Source organism: Eutrigla gurnardus, assembly GCF_963514095.1.
Source record: "Eutrigla gurnardus genome assembly, chromosome: 2".
Taxonomy (NCBI): Eukaryota; Metazoa; Chordata; class Actinopteri; order Perciformes; family Triglidae; genus Eutrigla; species Eutrigla gurnardus.
In genome coordinates, this window is record NC_139916.1 from 8715958 (window position 1) to 8739019 (window position 23062).

Here is a 23062-nt window from a genome sequence, read left to right on the forward strand (position 1 = left end):
GTCTTCCATAAACAATAGCCCCACGTGCATCGTAATAACATGCTTTGATGAGGATTTTAACCCCATTTAATGACAAAGAAAAATGACAGAAACTACTATGACCAGTTATATATAGCTGTCCTGCAGAGACAACTTTATGTGGTCGTGCAGGATTGTGGCTGTAATTGTTTTGGGACTAGAACAGTAAGTATTTTAGATCGCTTGATGCTCATAGCTGCCGATTCACTGTAACTTAGCACCAAGCTAACTATCGGCTGTCTCAGGAAATAGATTACCAGTAGCATTTGCCGTTGTTGTCCAGTAGTTTCTCCACCATGTGCTCCACTCGAACGAACCAGCTGGGGACAGCTTTGTAGATCAGGGGCGTGTCAGACCTAAAAACATTACATTAAACATAAGATAAGGTAAGAAAGATATTCCAAATTATGACAAAAATGCTTATCTAAGACAAATCATAATTCATGAAGGAAGCCTAATTGATTAACTGATTAAATAATATAATCTATGATTGAGAGAGCGAGACAGAGAGAATAAAAATCGTAACTATGGTGACCCATGCCTCCCCCCCATTTTAATCGAGCGCCAATATCAGGTCAAATTTCTAATTTGCTCAATTGATCAATTTATCACCAAATATCTGCAGAAACAATGACATTCCCATCAGTCTCTTTAGGCCGCCAGCACGGCTGTGGACCCTGCTGCGAGAAAAGAGCTCCATCTTGAGAAAAAGCTATTCTTTCCCAACCACAGTAAACCCGTGGACAATACGAGCCAGGTCAAATTTAATTTAAATATTTGTGTAATTTAAATAATTATTGTGTCCCACTTTTTCCATCTCCGCCACCAGTTTGTGGCTGAAGGAATTTTTTCTTTCCGAGGTTTTGCCGAAGGCGTAGCTCCCTGCACGATGCAGAGTTCTACCTTGCAGGTGTTGCTTGGTTAATAGCGCCACTGCTTCATCTCTGCTGTGTCTCTTTGTGGCTTGGAGAGCACATCGCTGCATATTTACTGGGTTAATTAATCCTGCTCGGGTCAGCCTGCAGCTGCTCCGAGTGAGACAGCGATTTAGGCTGCTCAGAAAGTTTGTGTGTGGGTCTGGGTATTCCTTTGGTACGATGTGATAATGTGGAACCCTTGAGGTTACGCGTTTGCCACCGCGCTGACATTGGCTTTGAGAATTGATTCTGTGCAGAGACCACAAAACCTCCGATGAGGCCCCGGGCAGATGCTCTCGAGTTAGGCATGAGCACAGAAGAACCACAAAACTTTTAAACACTTTACTGAACGCCAAAACTGTATATTATGTACTTCTAACACTAAATAAAGCTGCCTCTACTGAAGTAGGAACCGTTGTTTTAAATACAGTTTTGCAGCGTGGCTCTAACATGGAACAGAAGTCACATTAGCTGTACAGTTTCATCGTTGGTCTCACCTCCAGCAGAAGGGGTAACTATGTTTGAAGCTGCTGGCATTGACGAGGCGACCCTTCTCCTTCAGCCACTTGATGATATTCTTATCAGCATCCTATAAGAGAAAAACAAAGCAAAAGACATGATTTACAGGTTCTCACCGTTTTTCTCCTCACTTTCCATGAATGGAAGCGATTTCAAGCTGTTCTTTCCACAAGTGAAGCCCGATTACTGGAACCATCAGTTCATCCTCTTTACAAATACAGTTCGTTATCATGTGTTTTTTCTTACGATCCATTGCTAATCATATTTTCCTCTTTATTTTAATATCATATGTAGTATAAATGTCAACTGTATTTAAAACTGCAGTGGAAAAAAAACGTTTGTCCTTTACTTATTGTTCTATAAATCTATTTAGGTCAAGGAAACCCTGTGTATTCATAATGTGCAGTAGCAGAACAACATCTAATACTAGTATTAGTTAGAATATAAATTGTTGCAGACCAGTGGTTTTATGTACAAGGGCAACATATAAAATGACTCAGCAATTGTTCCATTTGTAGTATTTTTACAGTATTTATTAACACTATTGTGCATCACTGGCTGTTGGTTGCTTGGATTCTTGAATACCACGGGCTTTACACTTCCCTTTAAGAAAAAACGGAGGAAAATTCCCAGCCAAGGTCACGGTCTGCTCATTCAGGCGTGATAAATACCTCCAAACAGGTATGGAGAATGTGTGTGTTTTGTCATCCGGCTCATTGTTGCATGGCGAACATCTAATATGCAATCAGCCCTGTGCCTCATCATGCTCTATTTCATCTCCCTCTAACCAAGCTCACAATGCAATTCACAGGAAGCTCATAAATAGGACTTCTCTGCAAGGTGTATGGCAGACTGTTGGTCCTGACCTCTTTGTAGAGAGAGGGGTTTTGAATTTTCTCAGCTCAGAGTCAATTTTGTTATGGCGTGACCCAGGCTCATTAAAACATGAAAGGACACCTGTGATGTGGAGATTCATGGGAACTTCGCCTATGAACATTTGAGAGAATTCCACCACCTGGCCAATTTAGTATAAACAAGGGCTATTTGATGTATTTACGAGTTTACTTTGTGACTCTTTGAGAATCTCTTTGGAACAAAGCATAATTACACAGCAGAGTTTCCGGTTCCAAAACAGCCAATTTCTCTTGTGCAATAATTTAAACATTCTAAAATACCAGACTCAGACTGGCTAAGGCTGAATTCTCACAGCCATTATATTCCTGAGTGGCACATTCATTATTTAAAAATGATTTACATGATAAAGCAAAAATCTGCATTTTCAGCACATTTACTGTGCTTCATTTTTCTGGTAACATTTTTTGGTTAAATTAAGAGTAGGGGAAGGTAAAGACAGAATGCCGACAGAGAAATAAAGTTATGGCAAAAAGAGACGAAGTAGACCAATAAGAAAAGACACTTCATTTAAGAGAACAGGCAACAAGAGAAAGGAACAAAAGATCAATGCATTATTTTGTATGCACTCACTTCAATCTTTATTAAGTTACAGTTGGTCAACATTAGTGTAAATGGTCAATCATTGTGTTTTGTCAAAACAGAAGAATTGTCAAGACAAGGAGAAACACTGATGGCATCCGTTCTGCTTCGTTTGGGTCGATATGTGACACATCACGGCAGGACAGAAGTGTTTTTGTAAAGGTCTGATCAAGAGCAGCAGTGGCGGCAAAAACAAGTGAGCAGATGTAGTAAAGGAAAGTGACAGAAATGGAGAGAGGTAGAACATTGTGGGTGATTTGGATGGAAGGTGAATTCAGTGTGTTGCAGAATGAAGGAAAAGGTTAAGAAGGGACCGGAAACGGCAGGGTAGGTCTGGTTAGGGAAGGAGAAGGACAGGAGGGTTGTTTTGAGAAAATGATTTAAAATCAAGTACTGACTGGGACTGCGAGACAAGCAGACATTGCAGACATTGTAAGCAAAGACGCAAGGACATCGGGGTAAGAAGGGCTGGGTATCAAACCTCAAAAGTTCTTGGGTATCGTGTGAAATGTGTACAGAAAGCTGGGGTTGTCGGATTTGTAATCTTGTTTACTATTTTTGATAATTGGACACTTACTCATTTCAATCAAAATTTGGGAAAGCCGCACACGAGTCTCTTTGGGCTGAATGTTTGCCTGCAGCCCTGCTCGAGTAGGTATGAGTTTTGCGTAAGTGTACTGAAACAACATTTTAGAATATTCTATTTCGGCAATGTTACAATACATATGTTTAGACAGAATTTTACATTTTATATCAATGTCCTCGATTGTTCAATGTTGTTTTTCAAGATAAATATACTTTTGGCATCTGGACTGAAAGTCAAATGGTATAGAAACATTTCAAACAATACCCAGTCCTTGGATAAAGTAGGGAGGAAATGGGGAAGAATATCTATGCGCTGATCTCTCCACTCCACGACGCTCTGCTGGTCTTCTCTGCGGCTGCTTTGGATTTGCGTCTCCTCTCGTCACGGCCCTTTAGACGTCTTTGGAAATCCCAAGCCTGTCCTCTTCCCCTTCCAGCAGCTTCCTGTAGGTGGCGATCTCTGCGTCCAGCTTGAGCTTAATGTGCAGCAGCTCCTGGTAGTCTTGGAGATACTTGGTCATCTCTAGTTTGGTGTCGCAGAGCTGGGTCTCTAATTGAGCAATTATTACGTCGAGGCTCCCCACCTTATCCATGTGGGACATCTCCATTTCCTCCAGCTGCTGCTCCAGGGCTGAGTTGCGAGCCCTCAATCCATCTATCTGGTTCTGCAGCTCCGTGACTTGGTTGTGGAAGGTCGTGATCTCGTCTTTCATGGTCGTCATTTGCTCCTCGTGCTTGCCAGCGTGCTCCTTGAGGGTATCAAACTTGGTCTTGTACCACTTCTCAGCTTCCTGGACGTTGCGGGCAGCCACGGATTCTATCTCCGCGCGCATGTTGCGCAGATAGGCAGCCAGGTCAGGCCGATCCCCGTCCAGCTCGGCAGTGATCTTTGAGTCCTCGATCTGCTTCATGAGGTCAGCCACTTCTTCGTCATGCAGTTTCTTGAGGAACTCTATCTCAGCCACCAGTTGCTCGATACGCTTCTCCAGCTCAGCCTTTTGCAGCGTGGCACTGTCGACATCTTGGCGGAACTCCCTCAGGATCATCTCTGCCTCTTCTTTGAGTGCCAGCTCCTCATCCATCTTTAGTCTCCACACTTCGACCTCTTCTTCAATGTAGCCTCGTTCGATATCAGCAGCTCCCTTCTCATTAGTCAGGGCCTCAATCAGCTCCCGCACCTCTTTAAACTTGAGTTCGTATTCTTCTCCGATGCCGGTAGGGCCGCCCTTGTAGCGGTTCTGCAGTGCTGTCAGCTCAGCGTGAAGGGCAGCATTCCTCTGCTCCAGTGCCTGGACCTTCCCGATGTATCCTGCAAACTTGACATTGAGTTCCTGCATCTCCTCTTTCTCGTTGGCATGTTGCTGGTGTATCTCCGTGCCCAACTCGACGGCAGTGCTGCGAAAACCAGCGCGTCCGCGGCTGTCATACGAGGATCCGCGGCACCGGGACGGCGACGGGCTCTGAACCCTCACTCTGCCACTAGCGCCGCTGACCTGCAGGCTCTTCTGGGTGTAAGACGCGGCTCTCATGTTGTGTAAAATTTAGTTTTTCTGTTTACGGAGGAACGGCTGCTCTCTCGGCTTCTCTTTGCGTAGCCACTGATACTCCCCTTCAGATCCCCGATGGGTTTTTATGTGGCAATAAAGAATGTCTCAGACGGCCATGAAACTCACGCTTGGTTTTAACATATTTCCAAAGTGGATTATGACATACTTCCAGAGTACTGCGGCTGCATGCTCCTTTATTAGCTAACGCTGTACTGTTACTGGCCAGGCGGGTTGGGTTCACTCCCTGGCCTTTGCACCAGGATGCGAAATAGTGAAGTGGCCATGTATCACTGCTATTTTTCACTCACTATCCACTTAGGGCGGTAATGATGTTGGGTGTGACAGGGAAGGCACCCAGTGCACTGGTAAACAATAGCAATGTGCTTTGGCAGCAGGTTTTCCTACACAACTTTGTGAAACCGCTCTGACGCTGATTCCCTTAACTCTCTCTGCATCAACGAACATGCGCCTTAAGAATCATTTTGAATTACATTTGGAAAACATTATGAATATTTCATATTCTCATCTCAGTTGCCACCTAACATAATTACAAAAAGCATTAAGCCTATGACTAAGAAGAAAGGGCGCATTTCAGTGCAACTGTTCAGAATGAAAGAGGAAAAAAATCATTATAGGAAGGTGTATTCTCCAGATATAAACAGAGGAACAGGAGAGCGCGTGCCCAGAAAGCGGTAAATTAAATGCTGAATCAGACCAGCTATCAATACCGTTGAAGGTTTTATCCCATGTGTCATACCAATGGCTCTCACCAGGGTTAGAAGCCTGAAATGTCTGCTAGCGTAATCTACATGTAAATGTCTGATGTGTCACTCACTTTGACATACTGGCCCGCGAAGTCAGTGACCTCTGAAGTGAAGCAGCCTGAGGCGTCCACAGGGCAGATAGGAGCCTGGTCCCTTTGGATGATCTTGTATTCCGTGCACACCCTGTGATCATCCTACAGACAGAACACACAGTTTAAAGGATTCAGTCAAAGTATTTATGTAATCCAATTCTATATTTAGTATGAAAAATAATATCACAGCAAAAAAAAAGGACGGAAAAACAAAATGGAACTTGACCGGAAACTATTGGTTGACTAATCAATCAACAGAAAAATAATTTAGCTATTTTAAACAGAAAGGCACCCAAAGAATCAGGATTTCTTAGTTTCCTGTGATATTTAACTCAGTACCTCTGGATTAGAAGCAGTTGAATATATAAGCTATATTTTACTATTTTCTGACATTTTAAAGATACAACAATGACTCAATTCATTGATCGAATAATGGTCAGATTAATCAATAATGAAACTAAGTCAGTAGCCCTAATTATAATGTCAATAAGAAAGTCATGTGCCCATTACTACATCTTAAAAATGTTTAAAAAGTAATTAAGTTTCCTGATCTCGATACAGTGACCCATTTATTTTAAGCTAATGTAATTTAATTCAATAATAATCTCGAAATTGTTGATGAAAATAAGTAATTATCGAACACCTTTGGCAGCCAGTTTCACTAGTTTAAAGATATGTTATGACTCCATATTAAATTCCTTGTTGAGCTGGATACTTTTGAAACTGCATCTACTGGCATGTGACGGCTATACATGAAATATCGGCGTACTGTCCAGCTGTAAAAGTATTTTGTATTCAAACACCCTGTCAAGACCGAAGATGGATGGCTCGAGGGGTCATTTCGCATCCAGTCACAACAACATAAAATTTGAAATATTTATTTTGGCAGGAAATCTCTTCTCACTGTATATCTCCAGAGGAAATGCATTTTGTGTTTCAGATCTTAACCCACAAATCAATGTGAATGTGATCACTAAATAACAGAAGTGTTACCAAATAAATATTGAACATTTAAATGCAAATGGGCATGGGACGTGAAGGGCTCACTTTACAGCCCCATAGGGAATGAGCTGGAGCACAGAAGAGAAGAGAAAGCTAGGAGAGAGAGAAGACCTGAGTGTGTATCTACAGCTGGCTACAACCACATGGGCACCCATCCGCCCTCGACAAGAGCAGCTAACCTATTAGCAACCACCCAATACCTCTGATGGCACCACAACAATGGACTGCACACTGTACAAACATTTATACTGTAGCATTCGATACAAATATGTCATAAAATCCCATTTCATAAACATAGACATCAATGTGAAGAGAGTACGCAAAGAATGTATTCTAGTTCTTAAAAATATAACAATTAAAGTTAACAAGGTGGAGAGTATTGACAGACAAACCACTTAATGAAATGATTTTTCCAAATAGGATCATAGAGCTCATGGGGTCCCAGTGGGTGCTGGTTAGTCTTGATTAAACTTATTGGCTTTGAAATCAAGTTCTAAACCACGAAACGTATTAATAATGAATGAAAATCGTTTGGGTTTCATTTGTTGGTTTTAAAAACAGGGTGATACTTAGTCCTCTCGTTAAGTGATATTTGAACCAATGTCTGCATGTGTTGGCTCCAGTATACAGGAGCTACAGGAGCATCTGATGACTCAAGGCTAAAAGATTTTAGTAGGTGCCATTTCCTCAATTCTGTTAGCACTTTTCATATTATGTTATCATACACTTTAACCAGCAGTGGTGCTGAAACAGTCAATTAACTGATTATTACTAAAGAGTAATTTATCGAGTCAAAGCATTGCTAGTCTGTTTTTTTTTATTATTTGATTTGGTCACAAAGAGAATTGTGATGGGCATTATTTGTATTTGTTCTGACATTTTATAAGCTTTAACATTCATCTCTTGATTAAAAATGTTTTTGTTTTTTTAAATCAGTGAAAGAGCACACTCACAGCTCCAAAGTATGGTGCCTGGTGGACCACTCCTGTGCCCTCTTCCTCCTTGACGTAGTTATCCAACACCACCTGGAAGGCTCCTTTCTCCCCACACTGAAGGGAAACAACAACGAGAACAATTAGATGGAGGAGGTCGAGTGGTGTGGAAGCAAAAGAGAGACAGATGGAGAGATAGATGGAGAGATATATAGACAGACAGACAGACAGACAGACAAACAGACAGGAGAGATAAACTGAGATGCCAATTTGCACTCTGACAGGTAATAAGTGTACGACATAAGTCTGTCTCCATTGCGTGGCAAACAATACATAAACCTGTGGAGAGCCACAAAAAGGATCACACACTACTGACCTCGGCAAAGTACTCGAAAAGAGGCTTGTATTTTTTCCCTTTCAGAGTCTTGCCGGGAAACCTTAAAAACACACAAAACACATATGTTAAATATCTGTAATTAAATGGTAAATGGACCTGCATTTATAGTTTTTTTCTAGAATTTGTATTTAAACAGTTTCCTCTGACTGTCCAGCTGTTGATATTTCTCTTCAAAAAGAGAAGTTTATTAAATATTACATAAAGGTATGTGTGTTTATGCGATGACCTTTCAGTACACCCAGTGACCTAAACAGCAGTTTAGAAAGTTTACTAATTGCACTGAAATGCTGATACTGACGCTTACCATTTAGGTGACCACACCCGAATGAAGACAAACAGAATTAAATCATATGGTCAATGTGCTTGAGGATTACAGAATCCAAAAAGGAAATACTGAAAAAATACTGGTCACTGAGTTACTTAAAGGCCAAAGGCAGAAAGGATAGGGGATGATAGGGAGTCAAATTAATCAATGTTACCTCAAGCATAATTATTTGCTTAAATCACACTTCCTGCTATATTTCTCTGCTACCACTAACCAATGTGAAGTGCAGCTTTATATGATGGGTGGGGTTAGCTAGTCGCACCAAATCCCTGTTGAATCCGTGCATCTATGTAGCCACCCATGAGTTCAACGTGCAGCATCAAAAGGAGAGGAGTTTTCTTCCAAAAATATTCAAAAACTATATTTTGAAACATTATTTAGCATGTAACAAGGGATAAATGAACAAATACGGGACACACAATATTAGAACTTGCAAAACGTTTTCATTTCACTGTGTTTAATTTCACTTCAAGTCATCTGCACTCTTGATGCGTTTCATTTTTTACTGGCTATAGGGTCTTGTGTACTTACTTGTCCAGCAGAGTGTACTCGCTCTCTGACTTAAACAGGGCTCCCAGCCTGGCTTCCATCATTATGTAGGTCTTCTCTGCGGCGTTATCTGAATTGTGAACAGAAAAAACACACGTGAATGCATTTGTTGAGTTCACACTTTGCTGCAAGGGCTGTGTATGGAATAAATCGAGCCTCATCCCGGAGCTGCTTATATTAAAACCCTGTGATGCCGTTACATGGAGGCACTTTTAAACAAGAACACATCTAATTTTAGGACACAAACAGTAAGTACAAGACATGAAGACACAGAAAAATAGACACTTTAATGCATTAACAGCAATCTCCGGCTGCATTGCAAATCTCTGAAATCTGCAGTAGACCTGTGTGAATTGGAAAAATGAACAGAGCATGACTGAAATCAGCTTAAAGCTTTTAGACACAGCACATCCACGGAAGTGAGACTAAAAAGAATTGGAAAGTAGGTGTTTGTTTCTCCCTTTTCTTTTCTGTACGGCGATCAAACCTCACTGTAAATGACGTGGGAATGAAGACATTGATCGATATGACAAAATATATATTTTTGGGAGGGGGTGTGATCTGGTAATTTCCCGCCAAATCCGGCATAATCCGGCCCCTGCAGAATGATTTATGTTTATTGAACTGAATTTACTTGAACGTAAGATAAACAACAACTTATCAAGCATGGCTCACATCCAGGTATGTAATGGCCATGCGACATGCAAGTCTGCTGACCCTCGATGTCAAGTTCTGCTTCATAATAACACAGCAAGCCATAAAGTCAAGGTCAAGTCCCCCATCACATGGCGACAACCAACCAATCAGCCAGCAACCAGGCTTACTGAAAAGTTGCCACCTCATGTAGAACTGCCCGACATTCTGGGGAACTGTACGCTCCTGGAAATCTGGCCGAATGGGGATTTAGGGAAAATAATAGTGAGTGATTGAGAACAACGGGGACAACAAGCGGGAGAAGGGGGTGCCATCAATAAAAGATGTTTCTTCCCTTCAGTGGTGTGACACAGCTCAGACCTGCTGCTGCTGACAGGCCTCAACTCAAACAGCAACAACGGCAGAGAGGGAAGGAGACAGACACGAAAAGAGACAGAAAATAAGAACAACGAAGGACAAAATAGGTGCACGTGGAGGCAAAGAGAGCGAGAAGAGAATTACTGGGGGGATTGGATGAAGATGGAGTGAGAGAAAGAGCGAAGATATAAAGAGAGACTGAGCTGATAGAAAAAAGAAAAAAAAACACATTCATTGGTATTCCAAGACAGTCTCCCATGCAGCACAGCACAGGCGATGCAGTCAGGATGACAAACTGTGCTTCAACAGTGCCCCCTATAGGACCAAAGACGCTATGACAGGCTGGTCTGAATCTAGGTCATCTTTTAAAAACCCACCCGTTTCTCTCCTTGAGAAGCAAAAACTACAGCAGGAGGGTAACAGAAAAACACTGGCCCCTCTCTGGAGTATTTGTTTTATATCTGAAGGAGGACAACACTTTTTTTAAATGACCTGATGCTGATTTGAGGTTCATCCACATTTCTCAAGTCAAACTCTGAGCCAAAATAGATTTATGTATACGGTGGTGACAGGCCCTTTTTCCACAGAAGACATTTTGACATGGCTTGGTAGGAAAAGCACAGGGGCAAATATTAAAATGAATGTTTCAAGGTTCTGGTGTTTCAAGGTCCTGGTGCTCCATCACTGTCACGACTTACTGGTACCCTTGAATATAAGCTCTAAGTGTTATTAGTGACACCTGCACTTTCCTAAGTCAAAATGGAAAAAAAAGATATGGTAATATCTTTCTAGATATAAAAGGAGAACCAGAATAACCACTGACGTTGTATGTCTCCGCCAACCAGTCAAGTAACAGATTAAATTAATGTCTTTCTGAAATGTCATCACTTCATCATTCTAGACATTTGTGTGAAATTGTCATAATTAACAGCACATTCATTTTTTGATTTATGGCCAAAATCCTGATTTGTGAGGTCATGGTGACCTTGACTTTTAACAAAATTCAAATCGGTTTATTCTCGAGTCCAAGGCTGCTGACATCCTGTCTTTTCCTAACCACTTTTCCTTGACCTCTATGGAAAAGCTCATGAGGTCAAAGAACGATGTGAAGGTGAATTTACAAGGACTCCACTGCACTTACACTAGCATACAGATGATGTTGTTTTACGTGGGGTGAGTCTACCTGCACTGGAAGGAGAGCTGATGCTTTTAATGAACCTACATGAACATGAGTTATGCTTTAGCGTTAACCTGCTACTCATGAAAGTGTCTGGTTAGTGCCATCACACAACGAAAAAGCAGTTTCATTTCATCAGCTACCACTTATCCAAAGGCTAGAAACACCAACACATTATGGTGCAGAAATCCCTTCCTCTGGGTCCAAATTTGTCAAGGCAGCGCCTCTGTTAATTTGTTTTTGTTTGTTCTTTCTGAACAAAAAAAAACACCCATCAGCTGATACTGGTCCAGGACACTAAACCCACAAGGAAAACAAGATCTCCAGTCAGAAAACTTTGGCCTCAGGCCACAGTATTTAAACAACATCGTTCAACAAAGCAATAAATCCCGGTAATTTAAGTAATCCACAACACAAACATGTTTGTGGGCAGATGTGAGCGGAGATTTCTCCTCCCCCTTACAATGACTTGAAGAAACTCCAGACAACAGCAACAAAAATAATGGTGTTTCTTGACCATAATTTGGAAGGATCCTCACCACAGGATAACACTGGGCGCAGATTTGATTTGTACAAAAACATTTCAGACCAACAAGCTCCGCGGAGAAGCATTCAGTCATTCAATCAGCACAGCAGGCATGAGTGAACAAAGTCCTGGCCCAATTTCATACACACCAGCTCTAAGCAGGTTCTGAGTGTGTAGTGTGTTCACAGTAGAAATGTGACAAATATACTCAATATGCATATAAAAAAAACAACAAAAAGACCTTGATCTCTATGGGTGCTGGTGATGGACACTTTTCTCACAACATCAAATCCACAAAGGAACAGGAGACAAATTTAAACTAATTGCGCATGTTGGTGAAAGAGCTCCATGAACACGTCAGAAAACAAATTACAATTTATGCTGGTAACACATTTAGAAGTCACTTTTTTTGTGCACTTAAAGAATAAATTAGATCTATGAACTTTGTGCTCTTGTAAACCATTGTGTGCTCCAGTTACACATTGGTTGTACAGACGGGGCAAAAAAGTCAGACGCACAAAACCCAGTAAACGAGACGGGCTAAACCTCGGAGACCAAATCATTACATCATTTTTTACATTGGTGTAACGAATGGTATCAACCCAAAAATGCTGCAACATGAGACATAAGTGAGCATGGGAATGGCCATCATATTCTTTCTTTAGAATGTAATAATATAGTCCTTTACACGATGACAATGTATTACTCTCTGAGTTATGACTAGAACAACTTCCCTGCTGAGCATCTCAAATTAATCATCTGGTATCCAGCCTTCAGATGATGATCATCACTTCTGTGTAGTATATACTGTTTTTATACTTTTTATCTCCCTCTAAAGATCCTGTCCCCTAAAAAAGATGAAAACTGGTCTATGTGACTCTAAGGATTATTGGGAAACATCGAAGGCAATAATATGACAACGACCCGTAAATTATTATATTCATACTCTTGCTTGGTGCCATGGCGTGGGCCTCCACATATGACCCACAAGCTCCCAACAATAAAAACAGTGTTTATGCTCTCGATGCGCTGTTCATTGCATTATTATAACAGCACCAGGCTCCTTGGAACCGAGGATGAATTGTAACTAACTGTAAACTCTTATCTCATATTGGTGGAGATGAATTGTCCGTCCTCAGATATGTTAATAGTGATTTTATTAGTAAACTATTTGTGACAGTCATTTCTGACCGCCCCGAGCATGTGCAGAGCAGACGCTTATTTAATAAAAAATTATGAGGTGCATAACCAAGCGCTTTGATGATATACGGCACATTCACGCCCATCACATAAGTCCTGATGATGTCACTTTTAATGTATACAATTAGTATGTACTATAGGACTGAAAAACAGCAACACGCACGGCGCTTGTGTCAAGCTTCGACTCTCACCTTTGACCTTGACGTATATAAACTCCGGGTTAACACAGAGGGCCAGGTTACTGGGCAGTGTCCAGGGTGTGGTCGTCCAGGCGATCAAAGCCACATCCTCGTCCCCAACCAACGGGAAGTTGACGATCACCGATGGGTCCTGAACGTCCTGGAGACCAACGTGTAACAGAGATTAAGTCAGTTCGATATATATTTATAGGCATGCGACCACTTGATGTGTGATGGGGATTGTGATTTGTTCCAACCTTGTAGTTCTGGTGGGACTCGAAGTTGGACAGGGGGGTGTTGCAGGCAGTGGAGAAAGGCATAACTTTGACACCTCGGTAAACCAAACCCTTGTCGTACAGCTGTTTGAACACCCACCTGAATGAATAGAAACCTACATTAAATTCCTTGTATACAAGTTAAATTCAAATTATGGATATTTCAGGCAGAACTTGGATCTATAAGATGGTAAATTTGACATTCATACCAGACAGTCTCCATGAACCATGGGTAGAGCGTCTTGTAGTCATTCTTGAAGTCAATCCACCTTCCCATTCGCCTCACTGAATTCTGGGAATGAATAGAACATCCACATAGCAAATCATAAGAACATAATGATTATATTCCAAAACGTATTATAATGGTTTGTTTTTAGGTCAGTCCTTATCAAGGCTCATGTACAACCAAAACACACACATTGCACATGTGGGATAGACCTATTGTATAGCCTCACTTTGTTTTAGAGCAGGTTCAATGCAATGTTTTAAGTCAGATATGCTATTATTTGATATGTTTTTCTGTATGCTCACCTCCCACTCGTTGGCATATCTCATGACAATGTTTCTGCAGTGCTTGTTGTACTCAGCAATGCCCATCTTGGCCACATCATCAGGTCCTTTGATCCCCAAAGTCTTGTCGATCTCATACTCCTACAAAAACAGACAGAACATGAGACAAATAAATAATCCGTAAATCTGCACAGCCCTTGACAATAATCAGGATATCAGATTTTTACCACTGGCAGGCCGTGGCAGTCCCAGCCAAAGCGCCGGTCCACATGGAAGCCGCTCTGGTGAGCAAAGCGAGTAACAATGTCCTTTATAGTGCCGGCCAGGATGTGCCCATAGTGGGGTAGACCCGTGGCAAAGGGAGGGCCGTCGTAGAACGTGTACCTGGTTGGGAAATGTGTATTAAAATCGTTTTTAAAAAGGTTGATAGAATTTTCTCAGTGATAAAAGAAAAAGAAGTTGGACATTAAAATATACACAATTTCTTGTTACTTAATATTTAATGTTTGTACCGACTGACATTAAACACATTGACTGACAAAACACGGCTATTTATTTATTAAACTGACTTCAATGCTTCATCTTTCAATATATTTTCATATGATGGACAAGTATGAAGATTTAAAGTGAAAGAATACAACGACATCTAACAATAACTGGTTAGCCAGGAAATGCAGCTGGAATGACATTCCTTAACCACTGCTCAGCTTACTTGAGTGTACTTGAAGCATGTTTTATCCATCTTCCTGAAAGGTTATTGAATAAAATCAACTCATCTTACATTTCAACAGCTTGTCGTAAGTGTTTATGTTGCTTAGTAAAATAATAATTATACACAATTAACAGCTGGATTTACTTGGGCCTGTTCTTGGACTGTTTGAGGCATTCCTGGAAGCAGTCCTTCGTTTGCCAGAACTGCAGGATTTTCTCCTCCTCAGAGGCAAAGTTGATGGACTCAGACACTCGCTCCACCATGGTGTCTATCAAAACACACAACCACACACCCAAATGTAACTCAATAGACTTGTAGAACAGGAAGACGCTGAAATAAATCAGTGTCTCAAAGATCACGCATTGAATCTTGTATTTTTCCCCATTCAGGGCTTTGATGTTAATAAAGTCTAGCCCATTAAAATATCAATTATTGGCCAAAATAATTCAAAACAACTGAACCAACACTGCGTAAATCTCACTTTCAGTTTAAACATTCATTCACCCACAATATTACATATTTGTGGAACAAGTTAGGACTTTAAACCCACATTATATGTAAACATTAAACTGTGTCTTGCTCGGTAAATGTCTCCTCCACCCTCCTCATCTCATTTTAGGTCTTGCCGACTTGTCAAACTATGAAATCAGTGTTTCATAGTTTGTCAACAGAACATGCAGTCCTTTTTTTTTTTAACATATCAGGTGTCTAGCTCATCTCGTATATAAGTCCCAGGTCGAAGATACAACCGCAAAACTATCCCCCAAAATAGTTGATAAGGGCTAAAATGTCACTTTTCCCACAGCAGTTAGTTCACAAGAATGACGCCTCCTTGTTGTTAGCTAGCAGGCTAAGCTAGCCGGTCAAAGCTTCAGTTGGTTAGCTTGTTAGCTAAACGCACAGTAAAGTTTTTTTTAAAGGCAGCGTTTGGACGCATAAATCCACCATCAGCTGTGCAGTGAAATGCGACTATAATCAAATATATAAACGGTGAATATTGCATTTTGAATGGATAGAAGCTTACTCACATGTTGCCTGCCCCCGGATGCACAGAGAGAGAGCGACAAGAACTGATGCAAGTTGGAGTCAGCGTGAGCGGAAGTGACGTAACCCAGTCTGATTCGTTGTACGAAAATAAAATGCGGACATTTAAATCTGTTCGAGCAACTAAATAAAAGAAACTCATGAGAGTAGAACATTATGAACAGAGTAGATGACATCTCCTGTATTCTGATGTATTTTAACATGGTTTGATGCTTTTATCCTATATTGAAAATATTAAATGGCTAAAATGATATACATCGATTACATTACTAATTCAGAGGATCTATTTATGCTTGCATGCTGAAATTTCTGTTAAATTAATTTATGTTGAAGTTATCAAAACAATTTAAGTGGAGAGGACAACTGTAGTCAGAGTAGGCCTTCATTCTCCAATAAACTACATTTCCCCATCGTGAATTATTCCTAATATATTCTTTACCGTTGATAATAACACGTCCTAACGACGTGAGTTGAGCTTCTATTTAGAGGTAATTTTCTCAAGTGACAGAAATCAACATCATGGTAATTAAATACAATACATGTTGAGGATCAGTCACGCTTTATTTATCAAAACAGGAAACCCCGTTGAAAGGGATCAGCTGTTACACTGAAATGAACTGATTCACAACTGAAACTGAATATAGTGCTGCGTGGACAGACAGACTTTTGACATGGAAAAAATTTAGGGGGTCCATAGTTATGATTTTAAAAAGTGACAGGGACTTGCCCCACCCTTATACAATGAGTCCTCATACAATAATCCCCATCCAAACACTTATTTAATATAGTTAGAAAATGCCACAGATTCTTTTTTTGTATGTCTTTTCAAGGTATCCCATGAAGCTTAGTTATTTGATTCAGTAATCTTTGTTTTTGCTGAAGTGAGTGTGACTTTTAATTTTCAGTGTGCAGGGTTGGGTCTCTATATTTTGCTTCTCAGTGTTTACGCTTTCTTTTGGGATGAAATACTGTAAATCATAGTTCAATCAAATAGATGCCTTATAGGTGTTTTATTTTATTTTTTTTACAACCGTTTGTCAGGCTTCTTTGTTCATCCCAATCAAACCAGCAGTTAAGGCAGTGATCCTCTATTTTTTCCAATAGACACACACTTACAAGAAAGTGACGACCTGGACATGAGGCTAATTAAGAAAGTATTAGATGGAATCATTTCACCCCTGACATACATTTTCAATCTGTCATTTCAAACTGGGAGATTTCCCACCAAAATGAAAGTTGCCAAGGTTGTGCCACTGTTTAAGAATGGTGACACACACGAGTTTACCAATTACAGTCTCAATACTGCCACAACTGTCAAAAATCCTAGAGAAGCTATTCAACAATAGGCTAGACAACTTCATCAACAAACACAAATTGTTATATGACAGCCAATATGGCTTCAGAAGGAACCATTCGACTGCCCTAGCTTTAACCGAGTCAGTGGAAATCACCGACGCTATTGACCAAAAACAATATTCCATAGGAATTTGCATAGACCTGAAAAAAGCATTTGACACCGTTAACCATGATATTTTAATAGCTAAACTGGAGAGATATGGCATTAGAGGTGTAGCACTGCAGTGGGTCAAGAGCTATCTACATAAGAGATCCCAATATGTTAAAATAGGTGATAACACATCGACTAGCTTGGACATAGTCTGTGGGGTCCCACAGGGGTCAGTTCTGGGTCCAAAGCTGTTTATACTATACATAAATGATATATGCAAAGTGTCAAATACTCTGAAATTAATATTATTCGCGGATGATACCACTATTTTCTGCTCGGGGAGTGACTTGAACCAACTTGTGGAAACAGTAAATCATGAAATGGCCAAACTTCAAGTGTGGTTTAATATAAATAAATTATCACTAAATCTTGGTAAAACTAAATACATGCTATATGGGAAAAGAGGCTGCAACGACAGTCAAGTAAACAGAGTTAATATTGAGAGGGTCCGTTAAAATAAAGTACTGGGAGTGATTATCGATGACATGTTAAGTTGGAAGCCACACATAAGACAATTAAAAAGGAAGTTGGCCAGGAGTGTGTCCATACTTTGGAAAGTACAAAAAATACTAAATCAAAAAGCACTTCATCTGTTATATTGCGCACTAGTCTCTCCGCACCTGCAATACTGTGCAGAGGTGTGGGGACACACATATAAAGGCTCCACACAGCCCTTGTTAATTCTCCAAAAAAGAGCCTTGAGAATCTTACACTACGCCAACTACAGGGCACACACCAATCACTTATTTATCGAATCAAGAATACTCAAACTATATGACTTAATAAACTATCGCACAGTACAAATGATGTACCAAGCCTCTAACAGAACTCTCCCCCAAGAACCTGCAAATACTTTTCCTAGACAGAGAGAGACACAATCTTAGAGGGAACATGATTTTCAGGCAAAGGAAGGTACGAACTACGTTAAAATCCTTTTCCTTATCGGTCACAGGTGTTAGACAATGGAATGTGTTAGAAGAAGAAGTCAAAAAATCAGCAACACTAAGTGGCTTCAAGAAAAAGTATGTAAATTCAACCGGTACAGATTATTGCATGAGAGTTAATGTGATAAAGGTCTGAGGCACGAATCAGCAGACACGGTGTTGTGATGGAACAAATATGGACACGTGTGCAGACCCACACGTAATCTGTATGCACTGGACTTCAGCTCTCTATACCACCTAATGCTGTAACATGTTATGTCAAATGTCACAAGTAAAAGAAAATGTTATGTCGAATGAAAAATGCAAAAGATAAGAAAATATGACGATTTTATCCTGTGGGTAATGGGGGCGGGACTAGATAAGCCTTGGCTTCTCCCGCTTTCCCTTTCAGCCATGTGTATTTTATTATTTGAACAAAGATGTGTGATGATGATGATTTAACTGGCATGCCCGAAATAAATAAATAAAAGTCCACAGGAGAGCCACCTCGACTGCAAAACACCAAAGCCAACTCCAACTAAGCATATCTGCTTACTTTGTCATCCCACTTTACAGTATATGTAATTTTACCACTGATGCGAGGCACAAGTTGAGGCATGGCGAGCTGCAAGAGGATCGAGAGCCGCACAATGAGTAACAATGAGTTACACTGAGTTAAGGGAACATAATGTGAAATAAATGGGAAACTTAAATGCAGCTTCCGTACATCCAAGCTAGTCCATATTTAGCGTCATTTGTGCATATCGTTTCTTCTGTAAACACTTGGTATTTAGAATTATTGTAGATTTGGATAATTAATTATCCAACTTTGTTAGATTTGTTATTAGGCTGTCACTTAAATACATAAGGATGGAAGTTTTTATCCAATGTTACATTCAAAAATAAACCAGCTTCTTTAAGGATAAATTAACTTTATGTAATATATTCTCTTTCTTGTCTACATCCTACCTACTCGCCTTGTCTTTGACAGATTGTCAAAGAGCCTTTCAAAATGAATGAGTGGCAGACAGACACAGAAAGGAAATGTGTTTATGCATCTTAAACACTCGGCTACCTGACACCTTGTGAAACTTCAAAGTGATTTTGATGAATGATGAACAAAGACGACCAACAACCCTTTGGAGGAATCTCAGGTAATTAATTCCATAACGTTTAACTGAGGCACTTAGAATAAACAGGAAAAATCTGATTGGTTTGTTAACAAAGCATAGCTTTATTGTGAAACACAGTCTATGGAACGCTGACAGACATGGAGATGACCGGAAGCTTATTTCGCTTTCGCTTGAACAGCCTTCGCCGCTGCCTTCATGCCCTTCTTGTTGTGCTTCTTTGCAAAGCGCATGTTCTTCAGGAACTTAGGGTCCACCTGCAGCAAAGAAAGGGGAAAAACAGAAACAAGTGAAGTGAGCAGGTGGAACTCAAGAGTGGAAGTGCTGCACAATCCTGAGATCACTTTTTATCAAACAAAATAATCAACCAACTTCCAACACAATGGAAACTACACAAGGGCTCAAGCTGGAAAATGCAAACCAAACACGTATTAGTCTGAGAGTGTATTTTCATATCGGAGTTTCTGGTTTAATTGACAAATAAAACCACAAGATGGCAACATACCTACATCAGGGCTGACCCGAATATTCAGCAAACTCCATTATTCATTTGTTGGGTAGCTACTCTGTTTTCTGTTTTGGTATTCAGATATTTGTTTTGTTTACCCCCCTTGAAATTACAAACAGAATCCCTAAAATTAATGTTTTAAATTACACAGAATGACACATGCTGCAGTTTAACAGTCTGGGTGAATCCTCCCCGAGTCATGGAGATCGGTAAAGCCAGAGCCCTCATTGCTGTTGCCTATGTTGGAGCACAACCCATGCAGGGCTCCGGGCCAAAAGGACCGAGTAGAAAGCTAAAAGCAAAAGGTGGTGCATAATGTCATGAGACCGCAGCCTCAAAACGCCGTTTAGGGGGAGGAAGGTTTAACGCGAGTCAGAGTTTTCTCAACTAACTACAACTGCTAAACCTGCCAATCACATATTCTGACAAAAAGGGAACTTTCCCTCGATACAATGAACAAGATGACAAATTCTAAGATGCTTTCAGCATTAATTCCTGTCCTTTTTTTAGCTGCCCGTGTAGTAGAAACATTTACCATCATGCAAAAGTTCAGCCTGAAATCAGACGGCCTTAACCGTTCATACAAGACAGTGAGCAATGATTTTAGATTTAATAACAGTGTGAACCGCTGTTTTATGTCAATACTTTACAATTCGTAAATAACCTCTTAAATAAAACATCTAGGCTAACGGAAAACTCAAATGTGTTTTATTCTCTTGATTAGGCTCGACAGTATCACATGGAACAAAACATCTTCCTCTCACTCAGCACATTTCCCCACATTTTAGAAGTCAGGTTACCAAGTGCTTACTGCAGTAACCCTATTTCTTCAACAACAACAAAAAAGTTTCTGTAATTGGGGAAGGAATGAAAGGTTGGAGGGCGCTCACAACGCTTGTCCTTAGCATTATTGTTAGTCCAAATGCCCCAAAACAAAAACAAATGCATCACAAATGCACCTTAAAATTAGTCAATAATGTTAGGTGAATGCCGACATGATTCCTTCAACATGAAACGTTGCAAGCAGCTTACTAACACACACACACACACACACACACACACACACATCTATGAACACAGAACAGCATCTGTACATACCCCCTTCAGTGACTCGTAACGCTGAGATGTGGGCTTTTTGATGCCATTTCTGTGGGCTTTGCGAGCTGTTCAGACGAGAGGATTAACAGTCGTTATCAATATGTGGCATCTTTTGCAACTCAACTCAAGCTGCTATTACATTATATTAAAATTAAGTGTGCCATTAGCGTAACGGCGCACGATTTAAAAAGTTCGCTCCTCAGTGGATGAACGTGACACTGCAGTCATACTTACACTGGTTATGGGTGGTGTGATTCTTCGACTTGGCCATTTCGACAGCGGTTGTTCTGAAGACAAAACAATTTAAACGTTAATCGTTAAAAGTAACAGTATTCGCACCCATTAGCATGTTAGCTAATGGCTAGCCGGGAGTAAAAAGACGTGTTGTGCATTGTAAACAGAATTTAGGAAACTACAACTTCGTGGTGAAGCCGTAGCCGTTAAATACTGATGTGAATGTGCATATAAAGACAAAAAAACACCATGACATTTTATACTACGAGTAACCGTTAAGCCGTGTTTTGGCTGCTAACTGCTGTCTGGTCGCTAGCTGCTTTGCTTCAGACAGCGTTAGCACATTTCAAAAGTAAAATTAAATCATTAATGTGGATCACATCTAAATCATACTGCGGTGGAAAAGTGTCCAATTTAATGATTTATCACAATCGGTTACTGTTTCTGTGCGAAAATGCAGAATACACGAAGATTGATTAAGATTATAAAAGTACACATAAGTGGGAAAACGGTGTACCTGCTACACGAACAGACGTAAACCGGAAGAGAAAGAAAAGCTAAACCGGTCACCGAAGGAGAAGAAGAAGCAGAGGAAGAGGAAGTCAGTCAGATCTGTTATGACGACAGCGACGCCTGTTGGTGGTTTCTAGTATGGCATGTAAGAGCCCAAAGCTGGCCACAGGATGTCACCCTCAGTTCATGTGACACCCTTACATTTCTGACAGTCTAAGAAATGAAATGCGTGATTTAGAGTAATGTGTTGTTAACACGTGTCTTCATTACAGATGAAAAAATGACTTCCTGTGTCTGGAAGGCTATTCATTTTTGTTGTGTTTATTTTCTTTTTGTTTGTTTGTTTTATTTCCTTTCTACTGTTTTGTTTCATTACTCAAGTACACGTTTTTAGTTACTTTACTCATTACTTTCCCAGCTACATGTATCAGTAACAAACAACCAATGCGTTTATAACACATTATTAATGACCCCTCACGAAAGAGTCTATGTGACGCCACAAATAGATTTATATGAGTCGTCAGCAGTTTTACCAAAGAGGCATTTCCCCTCTGAACTACACAGATAAGTATATTTTGCTGAAGGTACTTCTGCATTTTACTTGAGTTGGATTTTGAACACGGGACTTTTACTTAGAATGTTTTTACATCATTGTATTTGTACATTGTATTGGTATTTTAGGGATTTCCTATACCACTGTTTTCCCTTCTTTGAGTCAACCATTCACTTACAGAAAGTCTTAATACAGTGAATGGACTCATACAAATGTCGGCTAACTCTCTTCCATTCTGACTCACCAAAGCAACCCATGATAGTTGAGCAGTTTATTTCAAATCAGCAGCCCCTTCTAATTATACCCAATTGAATAAGGTTTGTGGTTACACATACGCCTAAGGGTTTCATATTTTGTTCCATTACATGAATTACTTCCATAGTTTTAACTTTCATATTGCTTAGTGGCTCATAACTTTAAAAAGTGAGAATGTGTGTGAATGGAGTAGGTTGTGATGGATCAATGGGTCAATACAACAGCTTGGTTATGTTAAGGAAAAATATAGCGTTGTTGGTGATGGACACCTGGTTGCTTGTCTCTTCCATGCTAAATACACCCGGGTGTAAATCGCCATATTGCCCTCATAAATAGTACTGTTGGTTTTCTGACGCCTGGGAGTTGGAAGCATCTGCCTGAAATCTATAACGACAGTATAATGAAAGACCGCAGTTAATGGCTTCAGTTTGGATTAAACCTGAATGAAGTGAGATGTTATGCGATCTCCTTCTGGTCACAGAATACTGATTTAGGTGCCATTCTCGGTGGTTTTTTCGCGGACCGACTGCTCCTCTTAGTCACAACATTGCAGCCGGCATGGTGAG

General features: G+C 40.3%; 3 protein-coding genes across 3 annotated transcripts in view; all 3 read right to left on the reverse strand.

The window, feature by feature from the left end:
- Positions 1-15792, reverse strand: part of iars1 (isoleucyl-tRNA synthetase 1) — a 44511-nt gene extending 28719 nt beyond the window's left edge. Inside the window, exons 1-13 of the mRNA XM_084039311.1 lie at positions 15760-15792; positions 14876-14999; positions 14247-14403; positions 14041-14160; positions 13719-13801; positions 13492-13609; positions 13247-13394; positions 9124-9211; positions 8247-8307; positions 7892-7987; positions 5916-6038; positions 1433-1524; positions 276-374 (exon numbers count right to left, since the gene is read on the reverse strand). Of these exons, the coding sequence (XP_083895437.1) occupies positions 276-374; positions 1433-1524; positions 5916-6038; positions 7892-7987; positions 8247-8307; positions 9124-9211; positions 13247-13394; positions 13492-13609; positions 13719-13801; positions 14041-14160; positions 14247-14403; positions 14876-14994 (1304 nt within the window). The 5' untranslated portion in view covers positions 14995-14999; positions 15760-15792. The remainder of the gene's footprint in view (positions 1-275; positions 375-1432; positions 1525-5915; positions 6039-7891; positions 7988-8246; positions 8308-9123; positions 9212-13246; positions 13395-13491; positions 13610-13718; positions 13802-14040; positions 14161-14246; positions 14404-14875; positions 15000-15759) is intronic.
- Positions 3140-5504, reverse strand: LOC311029917 (vimentin). Its single transcript, XM_084035332.1, has one exon. The coding sequence runs from the start codon at positions 5060-5062 to the stop codon at positions 3926-3928; it is 1137 nt and encodes a 378-aa protein (XP_083891458.1). The 5' UTR covers positions 5063-5504; the 3' UTR covers positions 3140-3925.
- Positions 15793-19417: 3625 nt separating the features above from the next.
- rpl29 (ribosomal protein L29) lies at positions 19418-21733 on the reverse strand. The gene is made up of 4 exons (XM_084035828.1): positions 21693-21733; positions 21176-21228; positions 20942-21006; positions 19418-19592 (listed from the first exon to the last, which is right to left on the reverse strand). Exons 2-4 carry the CDS (start codon positions 21210-21212, stop codon positions 19494-19496), a joined length of 201 nt encoding a protein of 66 aa, XP_083891954.1. The 5' UTR covers positions 21213-21228; positions 21693-21733; the 3' UTR covers positions 19418-19493.
- Positions 21734-23062: the final 1329 nt, after the last annotated feature.